The 24,297-nt window shown below is 37.3% G+C and overlaps 1 protein-coding gene across 1 annotated transcript in view; it reads right to left on the bottom strand.

The window, feature by feature from the left end:
- Window positions 1-24,297, bottom strand: part of IFT57 (intraflagellar transport 57) — a 73,483-nt gene that overhangs the window by 25,829 nt on the left and 23,357 nt on the right. The window contains exons 5-6 of the mRNA XM_086407753.1: window positions 22,648-22,716; window positions 6,047-6,169 (exon numbers count right to left, since the gene is read on the bottom strand). Of these exons, the coding sequence (XP_086263879.1) occupies window positions 6,047-6,169; window positions 22,648-22,716 (192 nt within the window). The remainder of the gene's footprint in view (window positions 1-6,046; window positions 6,170-22,647; window positions 22,717-24,297) is intronic.

Raw genomic sequence — 24,297 nt, 5'->3', positions numbered from 1 at the left:
AGTATTTCCTTAGCAATCAAAATTAATCAAAAATACAGAAAGTGAAATCTATATGAATATGCATGCAATTTTCTATTTTCCCAGAAATAGAGGACATGCAGTATTCTTTGGCATCTCAGCTTCAATTATTTTATTATTCAACGCAACAACTGTCAACTGATTCACTATGGCAAAAATCATCACAATACTGTAAAGTAATTATCCACCAATTAAAATAAATAAATACATTGTAAAAAAAAGTTTAAAAATTGCTATCATAGAAATTAAAATATTTCGATCAAGTAGGAAATATTATCCTTCAATAATCATCATAAAGTAACCTGGAGAAGAGCCCCTCACACAGTTAAAAACAGATAACAGCAGTTACAACCCATAGGCTTTTCTGACTGTACATTCTTGCATCAATAAGTAATTATGTAAGATTTCTAATTTCATTTTCTATTTAATCATCATTGGCTTTCTGTTCTCCATGTTTTCTCTTTCAACTGGATTTTCTTATTCAACAACCACTTGTTCTCTAAAATGACTCACTAGCCAATCCACTTCCAGCTAGTGGATTGTGTTCTCAGATCTTATGGTCCTTAGGCTTGCCCATACCCTAACCACTAGCTCTTGTGTGACACTGCCCTGTCATTTCTCCACCCAGATCTTAGACCTCCTGGTTTGATCCTAACCTGCTAAACTTGGCCAAGCCATCTTGCTACCTGGTGCTTAGCTGGAGAGCGATGGTAACCTTCTAGCACTACAGACAATCATCTAAAGTTATGCTTTATAATTTTTAAGAATATGTGGAAATACATGATGAAATGTTAGGTGAAAAAAAGAGGTATAATTTCAACACTATACACAAAAAGCACACAGCAACATGTATTAAGTGATTCTTCTGGCACCATTCTAAGTGCTTTAGATATGTTAATTCACTTAATACTTTTAATAACTTAAGGTAGGGTTTATAATCGGAGAAGGCAATGGCAACCCACTCCAGTACTCTTGCCTGGAAAATCCCATGGACACAGGAGCCTGGCAGGCTGCAGTCCATGGGGTCGTGAAGAGTCGGACACGACTGAGTGACTTCACTTTCACTTTTTACTTTCATGCATTGGAGAAGGAAATGGCAACCCACTCCAGTGTTCTTGCCTGGAGAATCCCAGGGATGGCGGAGCCTGGTGGGCTGCTGTCTGTGGGGTCGAGTGGAGTTGGACACGACTGAAGTGACTTAGTAGTAGTAGTAGAGGGTTTATAATGAATTCCATTTTACAGACGAGGAAACTGAGGCATAGAGTGGTTAAATAACCTACCCACAGGGTCCAACCGCTAAGTTTTAGAGTCAAGATTATTATTCAAGCATCCTGGATTCAGAATTTGTGCTTTTAAACCAGTGTGCTATATAGTCATTAATTGAATAGGTAAGAACCCAGGTTGGAGGCTCAAATATCGTGTCTGTCACTTACTGCTGCTGCTGCTAAGTCGCTTCAGTCATGTCCGACTCTGTGCGACCCCATAGACGGCAGCCCACCAGGCTCCCCTGTCCCTGGGATTCTCCAGGCAAGAACACTGGAGTGGGTTGCCATTCCCTTCTCCAATGCATGAAAGTGAAAAGTGAAAGTGAAGTTGCTTAGTCGTATCCAATTCTTCGCAACCCCATGGACTGCAGCCCACCAGGCTCCTCCATCCATAGGATTCTCCAGGCAAGAGTACTGGAGTGGGGTGCCATTGCCTTCTCCACTGTCACTTACTAGGCAGAGGCAAATAACTTCTCCTTGTTTCAGTTTCCTCATCTGTATTAAAAGGTACCTGCATATCATAGGGCAGTGGACAGGATTAAATGAGTTAACAGATGTGAAGTGCTAAGAACAGCACGTGGCACAAAGCAAACACTGAAGAAATATCATTTACTACTATTATTTTCATCATATTATATATACTTTTACTAGGGAAAAACTAGAAATATTTATTACAAAAATAATATGTATATGAATCTAACTATATCCTATTAAAAAATATAAGGCTGACAGTAATCAATATTCCTTAAATGATGGAAGCATTAGTGCAGACATTTTGTAAACTCCTCCTGAACACTGATACAGACACAAAGAGGGCTATGATAGAACACAATAATATTACAAAACAATGCTGTAACATAAAAATAATCAATATTTATTAGGCAATAACTATGTGTCAGATACTGTTCTTGGTGCTTTACAACAACTCCACGAGGTGAGTAACATAATTAGTCCCTTTTTAGAGATAAGGAAAAGAGGAACAGAGAGGTACAGTAGCTTGCCCTGGATCACACAGATATTAAGTGGTAGAAATATGAATTTCAGGTGCCCATGGAAGGTGTGTGAGATAGGCTCCATCGTCCCTGGGTCTTTATAACTGCCACAGTTTTATTAAGTTTCTGAAACTTTGTTCAATAAAACAGGATTTGATGGTGGGACTAAATGTGTTCTCCCTAGCTTCTAATTCACAGCACACTGCTTGCCTCCTCTCCCCCTGAAATATTATTTCTGTATTACTTATATAATTAAAAATAAAACTTTATTTTAAAAAGACTCAAGAGATTAGGATAATTCTTGAGCAGTTACAGATTTAAGTCTAGTCTGAGTATAATCACAGATGTTTGCTCTTAAAGTTTTACATTCCATCCAAGTAGGTGTGCAACAGTTGTGGGCACTTATTATTGGATCTAATAAAGAACAATGGTGGCTTAGTGGCTAAGTCATGTCCAACTCTTGTGACCCCATGGACTGTAGCCTGCTAGGCTCCTCTGTCCATGGGATACTCCAGATAAGAATACTGGAATGGGTTGTCATTTCCTTCTCCAGGGAATCTTCCTGACCCAGCAACTGAACCTGGGTCTCCTGCATTGCAGGCAGATTCTTTATCGACTGAACTACCAGAGAAGCCCAATAAAGAATAAAAAAATAAAAAACACAGCAGAAAGGAAAGATTAGAGAAATAAAGAGGAAAAAAAGAACAATAAGATGTAGAGTTGCAGACTATTAGTTGTAGATAATTTTATTAGGTGGCACTGACATCTACTCTAGCTTAAGTGTCCTCAGACTGTCCTTTTAAGGAACTGATGCCCTAGCCTTACGCACTTGGCCCTAAATGAAGCATTAACTAGGGCTGAACGACCCAGATTTGGCTGAATTTATTGACTCTCTTGGCAGAACTTCTGACTGTGTCTTCAGACATATTTTTCCAAGTTGAGGTAGATCTGAGACGGATATACAGCTACTCTAGAAGTAATCACCAGGAGCAGTCTCTGTATCTAGCTCTAAAAAGGGAAACCGCTCATACGGTCCATTCAAGCCAGCATATGACAAAATCTTTTATCTTCAGCTGTGGAATATATTATTTGTAGTTTTGGCAACATATTTATTTCCCAATTGTAATTTGTTTAAGCTAATATTAAAATTTATTTGCTTTCTTTGGGAACTGGCAATAGTAACAAGTAGTGCCAGAAACAAGGATAAGCTAGCCTTGCAATAAAAACCTGATTACAAGATGACTCATATACAAAATAAAATATTGGTGTATGACAGGATCTCATCAAGCATACAGACTGTCATATGCAAAAAGAACAGAAAAGATTTACTTTTTTTGCAGTTGTGAAGCATACAAGGAATAAACTGAACTTGTAAGAAAAAAAGCAAAACAAATGCTTGATCTGGTGCCAAATAAATATGCAACTTTTTTTACTTATAACACCAGGTCATTTTAAAGAAATTTATAATGGCTTTAAATAATGGAAACTCTGCATTACTTATCTCCTACATCTCTATGCTACTTAAAACTTAATCTAACAGTGATCAGTAAAACACATTGATCTGAAAGTAATTAATTTCTCACCACCCACCGCCAAACATGAAGTTGAAATCTTAAGAGGTCCTAAACAGCCTGCAGATGAGCAAAAGGTTATTGTTTTGTCCAAAAATAAAGGGGAGGTTTTGGTTTTAGTGGAGTCAGGAGTTGAGGAAGAAGGGGATCTACCATGATGCTGGAGTCAACCTCTCCTGAAGAAGGAGGATAATGAGTCCGTGAGAAACCACATATATTACCAGATTACTTTACTTCTGAGACATGAAAAACATTTCTCTATTCATTAGCACCTTATTTTCTCAAATCAATGTATAATTTTATTTTTCTTAAGTGAGCTGAATAAAGAATTGACCTTAAAGCTGCAATTCCCATTTGCTACAGCTGAAATACTTAGGGGAAAAAAAGGGTTTATGAACTAACTACTGGACACAAAGACCAAATTATCTAGAGAAGAATTCAGAAAAAGCAATCAAACATGATTTTACATCAGTATGTTTTACCACAAAAATCTAACTCAAAATGATAATTCACATATTCTAAAAAAAGTACCAACCCCCCTAAAAACTTTATCTGACATTTTTGAGTATTGCCTGTAACAGGGATTGTATAGTTAATTTAACACAATATATCCTCACAAGGTCAAGGCTGGTAATGAATGGCATGAGACTCAGTTCAACTCTGAACTAGTTAATTCTTCCCCGATTTTGTAAGAATCCAGGATTTTGATTACTGCTATACTGGTTTATAAAACCGTACAGGTTAGCAGTTACATTTATATTCTCTCATTTTTTTATTCAATTACTTCTATTATATGGTGATCAAGACCATTAGTGTGGTCCTATTATTATCCTATCAAACATCCTATTGTGAGATGTTTGATTTCAAGAGTTTACTTACCTTGAAAGTAAACAAATTAAACTTGTTTACTCATGGAACTAAAATGTGCTTGAGAGCTCCCAACTACACAATTATTTTAACATGTTCTAATTACAGTCACAATAGTAGTGATCTTTAATTTTATGAAGAGAATTTGTTCTGACAAAACTAAAAAATGAGAAATTACATTTTAAGAAAAAGTTACATTTTTGCAAATTATGACTTTCAGCAGAGATCAAATCAGGAAAGAAATTCTTATTAATATGTATTTATATATAAGATATATAAACAGGAATTTACCCCCGATGTATGCAAATAATAACTGTCCTCCATAATGACTGGGTAAATATATGGTAAACAGGGCTGCAGGATTTGCCATCTACTCTAGAGAAAGCTTGTTCCACAGCCCTTCACACTCTCGGAAGATCTCTGAGGTCCTTATTTTAAGACTGCCCTAGGAGTGGACTGGCCCTAGGCCCCGTCTTACCTTCTCCAGGATTCAACTCTACAAGCCCAAATCCAGACAATCTAGTATGAATTAGCTTCCCAGAAACTGAGAACAGCAGTCTTTGCAAGGCTTCTACTTTGAGGATAGACACACAACCACATTTGCAGAATGACAAGTTTCCCTGGAACCTTGTTCCATAATTCTGGAGCTTGTCTCAGGTTCCAAAGATGAAAATCCTTTCTTTTTTATTTTTTTTTTAACCTAGATGTCTCTCTAGCTCTTTTTAGAGATTACTATATAGTATTGTCTAAAGAATAGGATTGTCTAGTCACTTATTAGCTTGTTCTGAAGTTCTTACTCATAAATTGTAGGTAAAAAAGCAGAAACTTTATTAAATGGGCTGGTTCATTTGGCCTTATCTTCAAATATATTTTGCATATGGTTTCTTGACTATTTTCTTAATATTTAACTTTTAGTCACGTGTACTGAGTAGATTATGTAAGGTAACTTCCAGGACGTCTTCTGTTTTGCCATCCAGCAGAGATCTAAAACCACTTTTAACTCTACTCAGTTAGTATACAGTCACAGAATTCCAATTTCATTCACTATTCACCTAGACAAAATATGACTGCCAAGAAAATATATCAAAATATATTGAGAAAATACACCTTACTCCCAGGGAAACGTGATATATTCCAAATCATTTTAAAGATATATTCCTTGATTTGTGGACCATATAATGTTATATATTCATTCAACAACAGTTTACTAAATCTCTACTAAAACACTGGAAACTGAATCCCTTCTTAAATCATTTGTATAAGTGGCAGTACCTTTGATCCTAAATGGCCATATAAAAATCTATCTGACCAAAATGTGTTCTCTCTTCTATACCTTATTGTCAGTCCTGATCGTGACTTTCAGTTGTGGTAGTACACGTTCTACTTCCAGACTCCATTCCGCAGCATCTGTTGTAGATTCCAAAATATCTTCTTGTTTGGCAGACTCGTTCATATCCTAAGAAAGGAAAGATATCACAGGATTGAGAGTTTATAAAAAGAAATGGTAAAATTTTGAGGCATTTTAGCAGCACTGCACAATTTATATCAAGCACGGTAGTGTTAAAATTATAGCAGCAGAAGAAATTCTTTTCTGTCCTCCTATCCATGTTGAAAGAAGATAATGCACCAAGCTGGTAGAATAGCAAAATAAGTATTTAGAATTATAAAGAAGCAAATTTGTGATGTAACTATTTTTTTTTACAAAGAATAAGGCTTCTGAGATATCAGAGTGAACTCAATAGGAATACTGTCAAATGGACAAGCCATTTAGGTATGTTAATAACAGTTGAAAAGATACAAACACTCACATGTTTGGTAAGAAAACACTGTCTTAGATTGAACTCACTGTACTGAAATACAAACCCCAAATCTGAAAAACAAGATAAAATTCCAGAAGCAAAGGGCACTTGATTTACAAATTTTATATTTATAAGGTGATATTTTGGTTAGGTTAAACCATAATAAGCTTAAAAATGTGATTTAATGCAGACCTATTTGAACTCAAATAGGGTCAACTTTCTGCATTTGATTTCTGCTGTTGAGTAATAAGATCATTCATGCCTGTTTTCAAATCAGAAAAGGAAAACTTTTCCTCCCCATTTTATAGCCCTATACACTTCAGCATTAAGTGTGTATGGATCTGAAAACATACAGAACATAAAAACTAATGATTTAAAGATAAAGCTTATAGTCAAATCTATGGTTTTTCCAGTAGTCATGTACGGATGTGAGAGTTGGATCATAACGAAGGCTGAGCGCTGAAGAATTGATGCTTTCAAATTGTGGTGTTGGAGAAGACTCTTGAGAGTCCCCTGGACAGCAAGGAGATCAAATCAGTCAATGCAAAAGGAAATTAGTTCTGAATATTTATTGGAAGAACTGATGGTGAAGTTGATGCTCCAATACTTTGGCCACCTGATGTGTAGAGCCAACTTATTGGAAAAGATCCTGATACTGGGAAAGACTGAGGGCGGGAGGAGAAGGAGGGACAGAGGATGAGATAGTTGGATGGCATCACTGACTCAATGGACATGAGTTAGAGCAAACTCCGGGAGATGGTGAAGGATGGGGAAGCCTGGCATGCTGCAAGTCATGGGGTCAGAAAAAATCAGACATGACTGAGTGACTGAACAACAACAAAACATAAAGCTTAATATGTTAATTTTGGTAGTATTTTTCCTTTTATGCTCCCTTGAAAAATTATTTTAAAAGTAAGGAAAAATGTTAATGTAGAAAAAAAGAAACTTGAGGGACATTAACAGCCAAATACAATGTATAGACCTTCTATGGATTCTAATTTAAATAATCTGTAAAAGGATGTTTTTGAGACAATCAGGGAAATTGGAATGTGGGAGTATTAGATTATATTAAGGAATTATTATTAATTTTATAGGTATGATAATGGCATGGTGGATATGTTTTAAAAAAGACTTATAAATTAGAGATAAGTGCTAAAATAAATATTTTATTCAACAAGTGAATTGATGTAATGTCTGAAATTTACTTTAAAATACTATGGGGCAAAGAAAAAAAGAGGCAGGGGCTTCAAAGGAAACACAATCAACCAAATGTTAACTGTTAAACTGGGTGCTACTGCCTAAGGGTTCATTATCTCATTCTAATTGTGTATATGTTTGAAATTTCCCAAAATACAACATTTAAAAGACAAGACTATATAAACAACCTCACGGTGAAATTACACTCAATGTGAATTTATGTCACTAAAAGATATTTTTATCCAGTCTAACACCAAGTATAAGAATAACCTTATATCGGGATTTGATTTTATGGGGAGCTTGAGGTCTTTAGGGGCTTTGAACTCACTCCTGACTGAGTCTCTAGGGTACTGCTAACATGAGAAAGCCTCTCTCCCTCTCCTACCTCCCAGTTCATATCAGCAAGTTCGAAATAGGCTAAGAGCCTTAAAAGGAGCATATACTGCTTTTTGTTCAGAAAGTCTGGGGGCTATACAGTTCTAACCATGCAGTTAGAGGATGGGTAACTAATATATGCTTTTTCACTTCACAATATGTGGTCTGAATTTATTCAGTTACATTCTATTTTTAAAAAACCCAGAAAGTATGAAAAAATACAGGTATTACATTAAGAAAAGTAAAATGTGGAAACTCTAACTGAAAAATGTTCAAGATCCTATTTTAAACATTAAAGTGCTCATTTAAATATAGAAACATTGTATTATATTGAGCACCTAATATAATGCTATATATCTGTAAAAACCAAACCCAAGGTAGCACCAAAACTGGGGAGTGGCGGTGTATTCACAAAACAGACATGTGTGAAGTTATATAAGGATGTATGTGACGGCATGAGAAGAGATACTGGATCTCTCAGGGGAAATGTAAAGCCACAGGAAATGTTCTCAGTCATGTAACTCAACACAGATACTCATTAACATTCATATACTTGCACAATTACTGGCACATTCCAGTTCCCCTCCCTGGCTCTAGGAAGCCCAATTCTGACCAACTCATTGTCTGTAACAAACAGGGTGAGGTCTTATGAGGATGAGGGTGAGGGTAGGAGGGTGGATGCACTGCCAGTGGGATATGAGCCCTGACATCTGGGGCGTGTGTATGGTATATACACAGGCTTGCTCCTGCCAGGATTACGAGGCCCCCACGTCCCAACCCTGCAGAGCCAGGCTGAGTCAAAAAGGGACATGTCCTCTGAAGCAGCAGTTTTTCTATGATTCTTAATAGATGTTCTAATCAGTGATTTAAAAATCAGTTGCTTTACAGACCCACTGTCTAAGTGAACTGAAATTGGTATTCTTGATGAAATACCCGAGCCATTGCTCCCCAAGACTATCCTCTCATCCCCATGCCCCCTTCCTCCTTTCCTTACAAGGAGGGTGGAGCCCAGAATCACCAAAGCCATCCACATTCCCACTTTCTTCAGGCCTGAACATAGGATTATTCAAGTCGTGCATAACATACGTAAAATTTTTACTCAAGGAAGGGCACATTTTTCTGATTTTCACAAAGGCAAATGGGTTAGCATCGGCCCTGTCTGAATCAGACTCAGAATCCAAGAGTTAACAGAATACATGAAGATCAAACACCACATCAAGATAGTCCAGTGCATGAGCTACTATTTATTTTACACTGGGCCCTTCAGTAAGCTGCATTTACCCTTCTTAGCTTATTATTTAGTTCTGGTAAGCAATGATTTGCTAACTCCTACTCCCAATATCCTGAAGTGATTTAATATAGTAGCTTGAAAGTTTTCACTCAGTCCTAGGCTATAGTTAATATACTTGGGGAAATAACCTAGGTTCCTAAATGAAAAAAAGGCAAAGAAAAAAAAAAAAAGCACATTAGATTTGGTAGAGTAGCATTAACGTATTCAAACTATACAGTCTCTTTATACTTCCATCTTTGCACATATGTTTCATAGCTTTGTTCCTCACTCAAAATTTCCTAATGCCTAATAAGTGGATACATTCACTGAGCAAGCCCTACATATGAAGTATAAATCATTTTAACCATGCCTTGGTTATAATACTTTGAGAAAATCTTTCCTTTCTAATTGTTTCTCTGATAACAAATGGTATTTTATGTGAAGCTATTAGTAAAGAGAAATAAACTGCTGTTTCCACTTAATCAAAATTTTATATCATCATGACGAAGTCCCTCTCTGAAACAATATTAACTAAGATAAAGGATGCCTCTTGGGAAATTGCATTTTCTAGTTAATGTTGCTGAAGAAACAATTAGAAGCTCAATAATACATAGACTATCCTGAAGTCTCATTTATAATTAATTAATTTACCAATAAGCTATCTGTTAAGCTTCTACAACATGCAAGGTAAGAATCCAGGCACTGTGCTTAGTATGGGATGACAGAAGGATTTAATTCCTGCCTGTAAAGAGTTCATAGCCTATTAGAAAGCACCTGAGGCTAGTTAATGCAGGTAATAATTGGTCCTAAGAAAGAGAAACTGATGAGAACTGACCCTAAGACTGCCAAAGGAAGAAATGAAGATAACAGTCTAAGCCATCCCATAATGTAACCTTGATGCATATCACCCAAGGTCAGTTCAAGGATCAAATATGCAATGGTACTAGCCTGCTCTGAATCCTATTCCATAAAGTAGTCTCCCCTTTGCCCAGGAAATGTGAATGGCATAGTTTAGCATCTGAAGAAATACTATGTTCTCTGTGTGTGCATTTATGTACACACACACACAAATATATACAAGTAGATGTGGTTTTGGTCATATGATGATAGAGAGGTAATAAGGAAAGGCCCTGCATATCAGAAAGGGAGATCACATGAGGGTAAATAAAGCTGTTGGATGGGTAGACCCGAGAGTGAAGCTCAAGGCTCAGGCACCCTTGAGAACACATTTCTGATAACAGATACCTCAGGTCAGACACCACAGAGAGATCACAAGTTCAGACTGGAGCCTGCTGGGAGGATCTAGATCATGAAGGCCTGGGCAGAAACTGGACTCACCGACTTCCAGGTGAAAATGGGAGATGAAGGGAGATTTAGAAGATCCCAACACATAACTAGTAGTCAAACAAGAGCATGGGGAGGTGCTTAAGCCTGCAACTGCTGCTGCTACTGCTGCTAAGTTACTTCAGTCGTGTCCGACTCTGTGTGACCCCATAGATGGCAGCCCACCAGGCTCCCCCGTCCCTGGGATTCTCCAGGCAAGAACACTGGAGTGGGTTTCCATTTCCTTCTCCAATGCATGAAAGTGAAAAGTGAAAGTGAAGTCACTCAGTCGTGTCCAACCCTCAGCCACACCATGGACTGCAGCCTACCAGGCTCCTCCGTCCATGGGATTTTCCAGGCAAGAGTACTGGAGTGGGGCACCATTGCCTTCTCCGGCAACTACCAAGCCCAAATCCCTGCCTCTCAGGAAGATCAGACACCACTGTCAGAATGGATTTCAGATACGGGGAATGCTAACATTTACTGGCTGTAACTATTAAGTTACATAGTCTCTTATTGTAGTATGCTGTAATACAACAATGCCTTAAAAGCAGAGAAATCTGGACTGACTGATCCCACACTAAACAATCCCAGATAACTATAAGTTTTGCTTTCTAATGTCTGCTTTTAAATTGTTCCTAGAGCTGTGTTTATTATGATGATGCCAGTGGTCACCTGTGGCTGTCTTCCTGCTTGTCTGTAGCACCTCTCCCTTCTCCTAAGCTGCTGTGGATTTAGAAACCTACTAACCAACCTTGTTAGAATTTGGGCAACGTTGGGCTTCTCAGGTGGTGCAGTGGTAAAGAATCCACCTGCCAATGCAGAAGACTCAAGAGACCTGGGTTTGATCCTTGGGTCGGGAAGATCCCCTGGAGAAGGAAATGACAACCCACTCCAGTATTCTTGCCTGGGAAATCCCATGGACAGAAGAGCCTGGTGGGCTACAGTCCTTGGGGTTGCAGAGTTGGACATGACTGAGTGACTGAACACAAGAATACAAGAGAAAAAAGTGAGCATTCAGGGATGAAGGGTAGTGAGGTTAGGACTCTTCACAGAAAAATTTTAAATGAAGTGTTTATTCTTATTTTGGTTGTTCAGGGGTCTTTTTTGAATTCTGCCTCATTTGCCGCATTTCAAAGATAGGCTAGATGGCCAAAAGGCTAATAGAGTATATATAGTATTACTATGGATTAAACAGGGTTTCTCCTAAGGGTATCTAGTGCCCTTCTTTCCCATCTATCAATAAAGCTAGAGAAAGGGGTAAATAAGTTATTGATATTTCAATCAGAGTATTTCCTCAAAATCTAATGATTTTAACAAATTATATTTAAGGCAGAGATAAAACCATTCATGTCGCTACAAGTCAATTCTTCTTCATGATTAAAGAAGCACAAAATGTGAATCTAATTCATTATTTTCTTTCCAAATTAGGTTTTACATGATTTAACACTATATTACTGTGAAGAAAAATGTTTAATACCATACAAAAAGTATCTTCAAATTTGCTCTGAATAACCAAATTAAACCCTGGCTAATCTATCAAAAGAAATAGACGGTAGCCTCCATCTTGAAATATATGAAGTTCACAAAAGTTTTAAGTTCAATTTTAAGACTATCAAAAGAAATTTTATTGAGTTATAATGTGAACCAAGACTTGAACAAATTTTGTTCCCATATACCCAAAAGGGTAAAAAGAAAGCTCCCCAAATTAACACAAAATAAATTTAATTTTCCAATAAAAGATCTGAAATTGTTTTTGAGTGAGAATTTAACCTCCAATATTATTTCTGTTTAACACATCAAACTACCTTTGCTACTTTAACTACTTTAGCTACACTGGTATACTAAGTGCTAAGATAAAATCATTTCCATAGACTTTTTATTTTCTCAAACTAAAACCAAAGAAAGTAACACAGGAAGTGCGTCTGGAGAAAATAATGTAGACATTATACTTGGTGTTGCAGAGTATGTAAAATAAGTCTAACTTTTTATGGCATAAACATCTGTAAGGCTTCTTTTCTTTGAGATGGCAACAACATGGATATATCAGTGCCCCAATACTAGGTGTTGCAGAGTATGCAAAATAAGTCTAACTTTTTATGGCAGGAATTTCTATAAGGTTTCTTTTGAGACTGCAACCACATGGATATACCAGCACTCAAATACATTTGAAGAGCTCAATTCAAACCTACTGAGAGGAATATTAAAATCCAATTAATTGTCAAGATTAAATATTCCCAGGACTCAGGGAATTAAGTTGTCTTAAGAATCACCACAGTATGACGTAAATGTTAAGACAATGAGTCAGGCATCCCATCTCTGGTCAAATTCCACCTTCATCACTTACTAGCTGCTAGTCATTAAATCTCAGGGTCCCCATCTGTAAAATGGAAGTAATAATTGTACCCTCTCCACATTGAAAGTGTTGTTATGGGGATTAAATTAAATGATGCATTTGAAAGGCTTTCATAATACTTGATACATAATAAGCCCCCAATATATGTTAGTAGTTATAATTACCATCACCATTATTATATGCCAAGCATGGTATTAGACGCTTTTACACATGGGTTAAATGCCCAGTAATAAGACCATGAATCAAAGGAGCCTTATTCCCATTTTTTTGAATAAGAAAAATGAGGTAGAGAGTAGTTACGCAATTTTCCCAATGTCACATCATTAGTAAGTGGCAGGGCCCAGGCAAGGTCACCCTAGAGCACAAGCTCTGAAGCACCTTACTATATGGCTATCAATCCTTTGTCATATAAGTTACAACTATATTTGCCCAGTTTCTTACTTGTCTTTTAACTTTATGGTATTTCCCATCCCTCCATATATAAGGTTTTAATTTTTATGCATTTAGATTTATCAGTACTCTTCCTTTATGGTTTTTAGTTTTCTCACCATGCTTTATCATGCCTATTTCAACCCATGAATATTACACTTGCCACTCATATCTTAGGCCTCATCAGTTTTTAATTTGTTGATCCATATGAGGTTTATTTGGGTGTAAGATATGAGGGAGGAATCCATCTTTTTTCTCGAAATGAACAGCTTGTTATCATCACCATTTAATTGAATCTCTGATTGATTTGCATTTCTTCATATACTAATATAACCATATATGTGGATTATTTTTTAACTCTGTACTACTTCAGTAATCTATTTTTGCATCAGTATAATTTTTTTCAGACTTATAAAAAATCACACAAATAGCATTAAAAATTCACATATACGCCTCATCCAGATTCACTAAATGTTAGCATCTCACTTGACGTCAGGGCAATTATGTGTAAAGGGATACAATGTTTATATCTAGGTGCTGAGATCTGAAGAAATTTTTAATTTTTTCTTTGTATTCTTTTGGGCTTTCATTTAAAAGAAACAAGGAATATATTTTACCTTTAAAAAGAATATAAAGTTTTTTCAATAAAAACAAGTAAAAATGTAAGTTTGATTAACTTCCAAACACTAGCTGGTACAGGGGTGGTAAATGCTTTAGGAGTCTGAATAACAGAGAGAAGCGCATTTTAATGGCAATGGTGAAATTTAAGTTTAACTTTACAAGGATGTTTGGGATGTAAACAGGCAGAAGAGGCAAGTCAAGCATTTACATAGGCAGGAAAGCTTCATAAGCCAAATATGAAATATGGAACGAACATAGCTTGTGAAGATCATATGAGATGAGAGACTAGGAGATTAAAAAGCTAAATATTGGGAAGCAAAAGAAAATTGAATATATCGTGAAGACCTCAGAGGCCAGGCTGAGGAATGTGAATTTTGTCCTCTAAGCCAGAGGACAAAGAAAAGTTACAAACAAGGTAAAATAATTTAATCTAACAAATCTTTATTTACTACCTACTAAATACCAGGTACTGTTCTACTCCAGGGATAGTGAATAAAATGATAAAAAATCCTCATAAAAGAATATTTTAGTTTTGTTTTATGAAAATTTATAGCTTGTAGATCTGTGAATCATAGGATTAAATGGAGCTGGGGTGATAAGGAAAGGTATCACTAAGGAGGCAGGATTTGAGCTGAACCTTAAACATTGAAGGGTCAGGTAGACAGATGACGGGAAGGCATTTTAGGTAAGAGACAAAAGAGGATGAGATAAGAGCAGATATACTCATGAGGTTACCTTGAAACCTCATGAGTCTACCTGGAAAAGTTATCCCAGCAAAAGAAAATAAAGTTGGCTATATGGACAGTTGTCAAATTGCTAGGGGTTTTGAAAGCCAGACCAAAAATGTATTGCTTTGTTATCTGTCTAAACTTAGCTGTAGGCAATGAAAACCCAACAAAAGTTATTGGATTCAGAATGATCTGGCAAGTCATGTTTGGGGTAGTAACGTCAAAGAGTAAGAGGAAATTCTAGTGGTCCAGTGGTTAGGACTCCATGCTTTCACTGTCGAGGGCCCAGGTTCAGTCCCTGATCAGGGAACTACGATCCCACAACATGGGAAAAAAAAAGATTGAGGAATAAGAGGAAAAATATTTCAGCAAAGGGTGGAGATGGGGAAGGTGAATATGAGAGGGATTTCAAAGGCACCATCTACAGGTCTTAGTAACTAACTACATGTCCTGGATGAAAATGAATCAGTTGTCAGATATTCAAAGCACTAACACTCTGAGGGGTAGATGGGTGCAGGTGAGGGTTTTTAAGAATATAGGTTTATAGAAGAGCGAACATTCCGGGTACACATCTAATGTACTGAATTTTATAATAAATTACATGCTATTAGTGTTGACTAAGGAAGTAAAACCCATCCATTCATAAAATGACTGCTTTCAAATGATTCCTAGAAAAGATCCTAAAATTACAATACTTTTCATTAGATTCCCCTTAGTCATCTCTATAGAGGAGATCCTATGCGACAGCAGACTGAGTCCAATGGGCCTTCAGTAATAATCCAGCGACAGATAACAAAATTAAAGCCATGCTATCACCAGAGCTTCCTAATTTACATCAAAATGCAATCTTCCTTATAACTTACATGCTATATAAGCTTCTTACTCAAAAATATTCATGGTGGTCTAGAAATTTGTATTGTGAGACTGGGGCTTTTTTCTATTCTCCTATAACACCTAAGAATGTTTATAACTAATTACAATCTCTAAGAGAGGTGAAAATTATACAAAATAAGAAATTCATCAAACATACACTCTCTGCCAGCACCATGCTAGGTGTGGTCCCCAAGTTCTATTAATCTTAAAACAACCCTGGGTTGAATTATGTCCCCACCTAAAGATAAGAAATTGAGTTAGAGAGAGGATAAATTATGGCCACGTGGTCAGGATTTTCTATCTAAGGCTGCTTTTCCACTGTAGCACTGGCCTTGAAGGTATGGACTCAGAGTTGGAAAAGACCTTGAAAAGTCCTTGCTTCCTCACAATAAAACCAGGATGAAGATGAGGATCTTTCCTATTTCAAATGTGGATTCAAAAGCAACGCTAAAGATCAAGCAAAACTCTCTTTTAAACCCAGCAAGAACTGCCATTTGAGTCTCCTCTGAGCAGTGAGGGGTGCAGCTTTTTTCTCTAACCTACATTTCCTATTCACCTCCAGATGTGAAACTGCTGGGGTGGTACGGGTTAGTTAACAGAGAAATAAAAGCATTTGCTCAGCCATAACGCGTTCCATCACACTCAAAACATGTGGCGTTTTAATTGTTTCTTCTGTGAAGTACCAGTGATAGAGCACAGGCACAGCACAGAGAGGAGAACTCACCCCCATTGTTTTAGGAAAGGAGAAGAAAGAACATTTTCCTCAAGCAGGAATCAGAACCAGGGATAAACTATGGGGCATGTCATGTTGTAGCATGGTGTATTTTCCCTCGTATTACTCAGAAAGACACTTTGTTGAACAGTAAAGTGTAAACCATATGTAAAGTGAAGAAAATGTAAAGTATTTAAGCTATTACTCAAAGTAGATCTATCTTCTTTCCCTTTTTTATTACAATATTGCAGACTTGCCACAGTGACACCCTAAACTACAACTGAAATGATTTTTATCCTAAGCCCAGAGCTTTACTTCCTTACAGCTTTAGCCTTTTAAGCTAAAAATTCTCTCATTCTTGCTACAATGAATTTTTTGCTAAGTAATTAAAAACCAATTGTGTTTAAACCTTTTCAGAGAGTTGGTTTTGTGCTGTATAACTTAGGATTTGGTTTCTAAAACCTTAAATTTAGCATCTCAAGGAAGAATGGTGTCTATGGCACGTTTGAAAAAAATGTTTTGAAATGAAGTGATGGGCATTTAAAAATAGAATTCAGAGAGTGTGCAGCTTCCCTCCCATTTTTTTTTTTTTTTTTGCTGGGGGAGAAGAATGAGACATCTGCATTATGCTGCCAGATCGTTACTGCTGGGATTCTGTTGAGCTATAGAATGGAGAGGTTTTTCAGAGACCACTCATAATTACAGCCTAGTTACCATGAACATGCAGGCACTTTCCAATCAGCATGCTCAAATTTCAAATGGTAATAACCAGAACACCTGCCGAACACCTTGCTTCTTTCCCTGCTCCCACTCCTCACATCTTTGAACATTCTACCACATCACTAACCCTCACAGGCTCTGACCAACTGTCAGAGCTTCATTCCCCACTAGTGTCCCCCACTCCATGGCCAATCTCACAGATGCTTTTAACTCAATTTCAGACTTGGAAAACATTCAGAAACCAGAGGGACTAAGAGAATGTGGAACTCTTGGGGGCTAGCATTTTTTTTTTCTAAGAAAAAATTCAAAATTTAGACAAATAGCCTGCAAATCAAACTCTGGAAAAATAAAGCAATTCCTTACTAGTTTCAGGAATTGTTTTCTTGCACAGTATGGGCATAAACCTCTGCGATGTTGCAGGTTTGGCTTCAGACCACTTCAATAAAGTGAATACCACAATAAAGCAAATCACACAACTGTTTCCGTTTCCCAGTACACATAAGAGATATGTTTACAATACACTGTAGTCTGTTAAGTGTGCAACAGCATTATGTCTAAAAAATAATGTACATGCTTTAATTAAAAAAGATTTTATCAATAAAAATGCTGTCATCTGAGCCTTTAGCAAGTTATAGCGGTAACATCAAGATCATTGATTAAAAAAAAAGATCACTGATCACAAATTGCCATAACAAATATAATAATTATGGAAAAGCTTGAAACATTTCTAGAATTATCAAAATATGACACAGAGACCAAGTGAGAAAATACTGTTGGAAAAATAACACCAGCAGACTTGCTCAATGCAGGGTTGCCACAAATCTTTGATTTGTTAAAAAAAAAAAAAAAAAAAAGGCAGTATCTGCAAAATGCAGTATCTGCAAAGCACAATAAAGTGAAGTATCACAAGATGAGGTATACCTGTGTTATTGGTAAAACTATAATGCGTTAAGAGACTAGAGGAGGAAATCACAGCAAAAAATGGCTTCAAAGTATATTTTTTAAACCTCAAAGTAGATAACTATTCTGAAAAACACCTGCTTCCACACAAGCCAATGCCATCACCTCAAGCATTCATGATTGATAGGAAGCACCATTTTCTTAGAATCCCGATTTCAGTGTTCATGAAATGCTGCTGCCGCATCATGCTCTGATTAGGCAGACATTGCAAAGTTTAGTCAATGGGCATATAGCATCTCTTTACAACTTCTTCAAATTAGCAGTTATAGGCTTCAGCTATTTAGTGGGAGTAAGGACGCTGAACCTCTTGGATTTCTTTCAAGGAAGGACTTGGGCTCAGCTGGGCAGCAAGTGGCTTTCCTGCTGTCAGCTCCCTCGGGCTCTGTCCTACATGCAGAGCTACCGATCCTGGGGGTTGCCTCCTTCCCAGGGCAGCCTGCCTCCAGAGACCAAGCCCAGCAGGCAGCACTTCTCCACAGCTTCTCAGCAGGCTGGCCAAGACTTTATCAGGCCTAACTCACAGTTCCGTCCACCCTCAGCCCAATACCGCTTTCTCATCCTGTCTTTTCACCATGAACATCTTGCATCCCAAACTGTCTCAGTGTCTACTTCCAGAGAACACAATCTACAGCGTATATCTGTTTCATTTGCCTTCTCTCTTGTTCCTACCACAAGTCTCAGGAAAATGCTCATGTAGAGCCAGCTTCTTGAGTTACCACCATCCTTAAAAGCAAACTTCTCAGGGTCTAGACTATGCTTTATTAAATGAACGAAAGGAATATAAGTAGATTTCTCCCTGCACGATCCTACATGGTACATAGAAGAGAACCCAATTACTGCTGAGAGATTCTCTTCTCTATGAAGATTAAACTATACTTTCTCATAAAATTATAAATATAAAATAGCACCCATTCACATGTGTTTTCATTCAATATTATTCAATATCAAGCATGTTCTACACAACAGGCACAGGTAGGTGAAAAAGCAGTTTAAAAAGTTTCTGCTCTAGAGGAGTTTGCGTTCTACTGGTTGAGACAGACCATAAACAAATCAGATGAGTGTGATGCTAGAGCCTGTGAAGAACCATAAAGCTGGGGGAGGAGACAGAGAATGACTGGAGAAGCATCTAATGTTTCAAAACCACAGGTAGAGGGGACTGCTGTAGCCACATGCTGCTGGGCTGGCACAGTCACGTATACATTAGGAAATCAATTTCCCAGACAGAATCCACCATTCTTGTTCTAGCGACGAATTCATCGCATCAACTTGAGTGACATAATATTTCTTCTGCATTGTGAGCCCACCTGCTTCATGAAACATAAAATCTTAAATCTGTGTTACTAACTATACAGCAGCTCTGTCTTAGGGAAAGAGCAGCCTGAGCCACTGAAAGCTCTAGTCAGATACAGCTGTCTCAGGCAGATGGCTGTAGTGGGCAACATCATAAACTTGCCAGATTTTTTAAAATATGAAAGGGTTTTCTGCCTCATTAGTACTTCATGGCTGACCATCCACAAACACCTGGTGTTCAGACTTTCTCCTCTTGTGAAAACACAACCATATAGTCTTAGCTCAAAAAAAGTACAGGTTATATATGAATACTATCGACCAAAGGAGCTAATACTTAGATCATTTATAAAGTCACTGGTAGAGCAAAAACCCATCCTTACACAGTTTAATGGAGGTGGAAAATTGAAATTAGGACCAATCAGGACTTAGAGTCATGGTAGAGGCAAGTTAAATTACTTTGCTCCTTCCCAATACTCAAACTACGTAGTCTAGAGAGAATCACAGGTGGCCTGCACAGGCTTCTATTTACACCATCAATATAAGAATGAATAGTACAAACAACAAATTCTTTATAAGAATAACTGTGTATGCAACTCTCCTTTTGTTTTTTTCTTCACACTTTAGAACTCGGTCATCACATCTTCATCACAAGAACACCAAGCACCAAAGCATCCTTGCTTAAGTTAGGAATCTATGCCATTGAACTCTTTGTTATAAGGTAAAGGAGAAAAAGCAATAGACTTGGGAGTTTGAAGAAACTGAGCTAAAATTAAGGCACTGCAATTTATTTGCTTTTTAAAAGATTAAACTGTCTCAAGGTTAGAAATTTCAGTTTTTGTATCTGTAAAAGGCAGAGGAACCAGAGACCAAGTTGCCAGCATCTGCTGGATCATCGAAAAAGCAAGAGAGTTCCAGAAAAACATCTATTTCTGCTTTATTGACTATGCCAAAGCCTTTGACTGTGTGGATCACAATAAACTGTGGAAAATTCTGAAAGAGATGGGAATACCATACCCCCTGACCTGCCTCGTGAGAAATTTGTATGCAGGTCAGGAAGCAACAGTTAGAACTGGACATGGAACAACAGACTGGTTCCAAATAGGAAAAGGAGTATGTCAAGGCTGTATATTGTCACCCTGCTTATTTAACTTATATGCAGAGTACATCATGAGAAACACCGGGCTGGAAGAAGCACAAGCTGGAATCAAGATTGCTAGGAGAAATATCAATAACCTCAGATATGCAGATGACACCACCCTTATGGCAGAAAGTGAAGAGGAACTAAAAAGCCTCTTGATGAAGGTAAAAGAGGAGAGTGAAAAAGTTGGCTTAAAGCTCAACATTCAGAAAACAAAGATCATGGCATCTGGTCCCATCACTTCATGGCAAATAGATGGGGAAACAGTGGAAACAGTGTCAGACTTTATTTTTTGGGGGCTCCAAAATCACTGCAGATGGTGACTGCAGCCATGAAATTAAAAGACGCTTACTCCTTGAAAGGAAAGTTATGACCAACCTAGATAGCATATTCAAAAGCAGAGACATTACTTTGCCAACATAGGTCCGTCTAGTCAAGGCTATGGTTTTTCCTGTGGTCATGTATGGATGTGAGAATTGGACCATAAAGAAAGCTGAGCATCAAAGAATTGATGCTTTTGAACTGTGGTGTTGGAAAAGACTCTTGAGAGTCCCTTGGACTGCAAGGAAATCCAACCAGTCCATTCTGAAGGAGATCAACCCTGGGATTTCTTTGGAAGGAATGACGCTAAAGCTGAAACTCCAGTACTTTGGCCACCTCATGCAAAGAGTTGACTCATTGGAAAAGACTCTGATGCTGGGAGGGATTGGGGGCAGGAGGAGATGGGGACGACAGAGGATGAGATGGCTGGATGGCATCAATGACTTGATGGACATGAGTCTGAGTGAACTCCGGGAGTTGGTGATGGACAGGGAGGCCTGGCGTGCTTCGAGTCGGACAGGACTGAGCGACTGAACTGAACTGAACTGAACTGAAAATGGAGGTAACATCTTCTCAAATACCTTAAAAAGTCAGGAAAGGATGTGTTTTAAAGTACTTTGAAAACTATAGTGATTGGCAAGTATATTGTTATAACTGAAGCTTGGCTGTATTTAAATGTTAACAAGTTATTTTGAAATAATTTTCAATTAGGCAAGAAAAGTTTATTTGTTGATTTAAGAAGCATTTAGTCAGTACTTTTTGTATTACACTATGGAGAATATAAAAAATGATAGTTATTCCTGTTACCAAGGAGCTTATACAAGTCAGATTTAAGAGAAGGAATGTAGGGGGAGGTGTGGTTTTGGTTTTTGCCAATAACTTGTAAGTACTTTCTATGTGCCAGACAGACATCGTATAAATGCTTTATGTGCAGTAACTCTTTTAATCTTTAAAAAATCTTTGTTAAAGGTAATAGTTTTATTCTGATTTTATGGATGATGAAGATACGGCATAAGAAAATTGGAAACCTACTCAAAGTCATACACCTAGTAAGTACTAAAAAGTCTCAAAGACAACTCACACAGTCAGGCAAGATAGCCACATTATATTACATACATCTCAAGTTGGGCAGAAAACACACCCATATTGTTAATAATAGTTACAAATGCTAACAATACTATGGCAGTGAATGATAAATGAAGAGACCACCTTGGGGTGAGGTGGCCAAGGAAGTCTTCATGATATGTACCCAAAACTAGGTCCAAATTTGTTTGCAGAATTAAGATAAGAAAAATTAAATAAAGTACAAATAAGATTTTGTTTCATACGTATTTGGCATGTGATAAGTATCATTTTATTGAAACATAACATACATATAGGAAAAGACAAAAATCCAAACTGTACTTTGAAATTATTTCATTGAGTGGGTTCTCTTTTATAGACTGGGCTTATTTCCTAATTAAAATAAAGCAAAAACTGACTTGAAGCAACTGACCATCTATTCATATACCAGTCTTAATATAATCCATTTTATTTCAAAGAATTACCTACAATTTAAGTATTTTCCTATAATGAAGACCATTATGGGCCATTATAATGGAAAATAACTTGAAACTGACCCTGAGTTGATATTTCATGATATAGACCAGAGGCTGTTTCACTTGCCCCTCTGAGTTTTATATTTGCTAAAATAATTTCAAGAGCTACTTTTCAAATGACACACAGAACAATGGCCAGAACAATGATTTCTACTTGCTTCCATTCCCAGCAGAATACATGTATTGACTGCTTGTTGGTCCTGCATGTATCCTGTGTAACTCACCAAGCGATAGGTCTGGGCCTTCAAAACGTTGAGATCAATAAAGTTTTCTTCATTGTCTGTCTCCTCTTCCTTAGGAAAATAAAAGAGTTTAAAAGTTAATAATTATAAAAGTTGTAATTAAAAAATATATTTCCAGATTTTTTTTACAGTAGGTCCTTGTAGGTTATATATTTTAAATATAGCAACGTGTGCATGTCAATTCTAAACACTTACGCTAAGCTCAACAGGAAGACTAAGAAAGGACATTTAAAGCCTAGTAGTGTGCATAAAGTAGGGCATTATGTTATCTGTTTTTTGAGGTTTTGATGATGCCATTTAAAAATAGGACCTGCTTTTTTTTACAATCACTTAAGAAAAAGAAGAGCTGTGAAACTGCTGCTGCTACTGCTGTTGCTGCTGCTGCTAAGTCACTTCAGTCATGTCCGATTCTGTGTGGCCCCATAGATGGCAGCCCAACAGGCTCCCCTGTCCCTGGGATTCTCCAGGCAAGAACGCTGGAGTGGGTTGCCATTTCCTTCTCCAATGCGTGAAAGTGAAAAGTGAAAATGAAGTCTCTCAGTCATGTCCGACCCTCAGCGACCCCATGGACTACAGCCTTCTAGGCTCCTCCGTCCGTGGGATTTTCCAGGCAAGAGTACTGGAGTGGGGTGCCATTGCCTTCTCCAGCTGTGAAACTAGGGATAAATAAACATAAGAACAGAATAAGCAACAGTTAATGGAAATTTTGAGTAAGATGACTAAAATGGACAAAAATGAGAGGTTGATAGATATGGAATACTCTCACCTACTCCAGGGACCAATCACAGTAATGTATATTTTTGACATCTCATCTTCTATATGCTTAAGTTTAAAGATATTAAATATTAATTCTATATAAGGATGTAAGATATTAACTTTGTATCTTAGATATTAACTATCTAACAAAAGGATAATTCAGGTAGATTCCAAGCTGGTCCAGATTCTAAGCCCAACTGATGTGGGGGACAGGGTCAGAAAAGACCCTTTGACAAGCAATCTCCTCCCCAATACACAGTAAATACAGAGTTTGAGCAGGCTGTATAAGCAGGTAGGACAAAATGTTAAAATGTCTTTGTGGTGACAAGTGACAAAGTGGGTGGAGCAATTTTAACAAGAATATCCAAAGCTTAAAGACATGATAATGAGGCCAATAGAGCTTGGTTCTAAAGTCTTGTAAAGAAAAACAAAAAAAATAAGTGAGAGTTGTTTGGTGGACACTTTCACATGTAGAGCTGCACAAAAGCGGCAGTCGTAGATTTCAAAGATAACCCTTATCGTTAAGCACTTAGAAGTATGTAAGACAGTGGTTCTCAAAATGTGGTTCTTAGATCAGCAGCATTAGTATCACCTGGGAGCTTGTGACAATGTAATTCAACCATCCCAGATCTACAAAGAAACTCCTAGGGGTGGGGCCACTAAGCTGAGACATTAGAACTATGTTAATCTTTGAGAAATTAGAAAGATTATAGTAAAATATGAAACAATATAAATGCAGATAACATACAATCAAATAACATTCATTTTTTTAGGGATGGAGGCAGTGGGGCCTAGATGTGTAGACAAAACTGATGGGTTTACATCTTAAATCCTAAGCATATATGCACAAGCACATCTTTGAGAAACAGCTCAGTC

This window comes from Bos grunniens, chromosome 1 (assembly GCF_055505025.1).
Source record: "Bos grunniens cultivar Pamir isolate PY7600 chromosome 1, Bosgru_T2T1.0, whole genome shotgun sequence".
NCBI classification, from domain to species: domain Eukaryota; kingdom Metazoa; phylum Chordata; class Mammalia; order Artiodactyla; family Bovidae; genus Bos; species Bos grunniens.
This window is presented reverse-complemented; position numbering and strand designations above follow the sequence as displayed.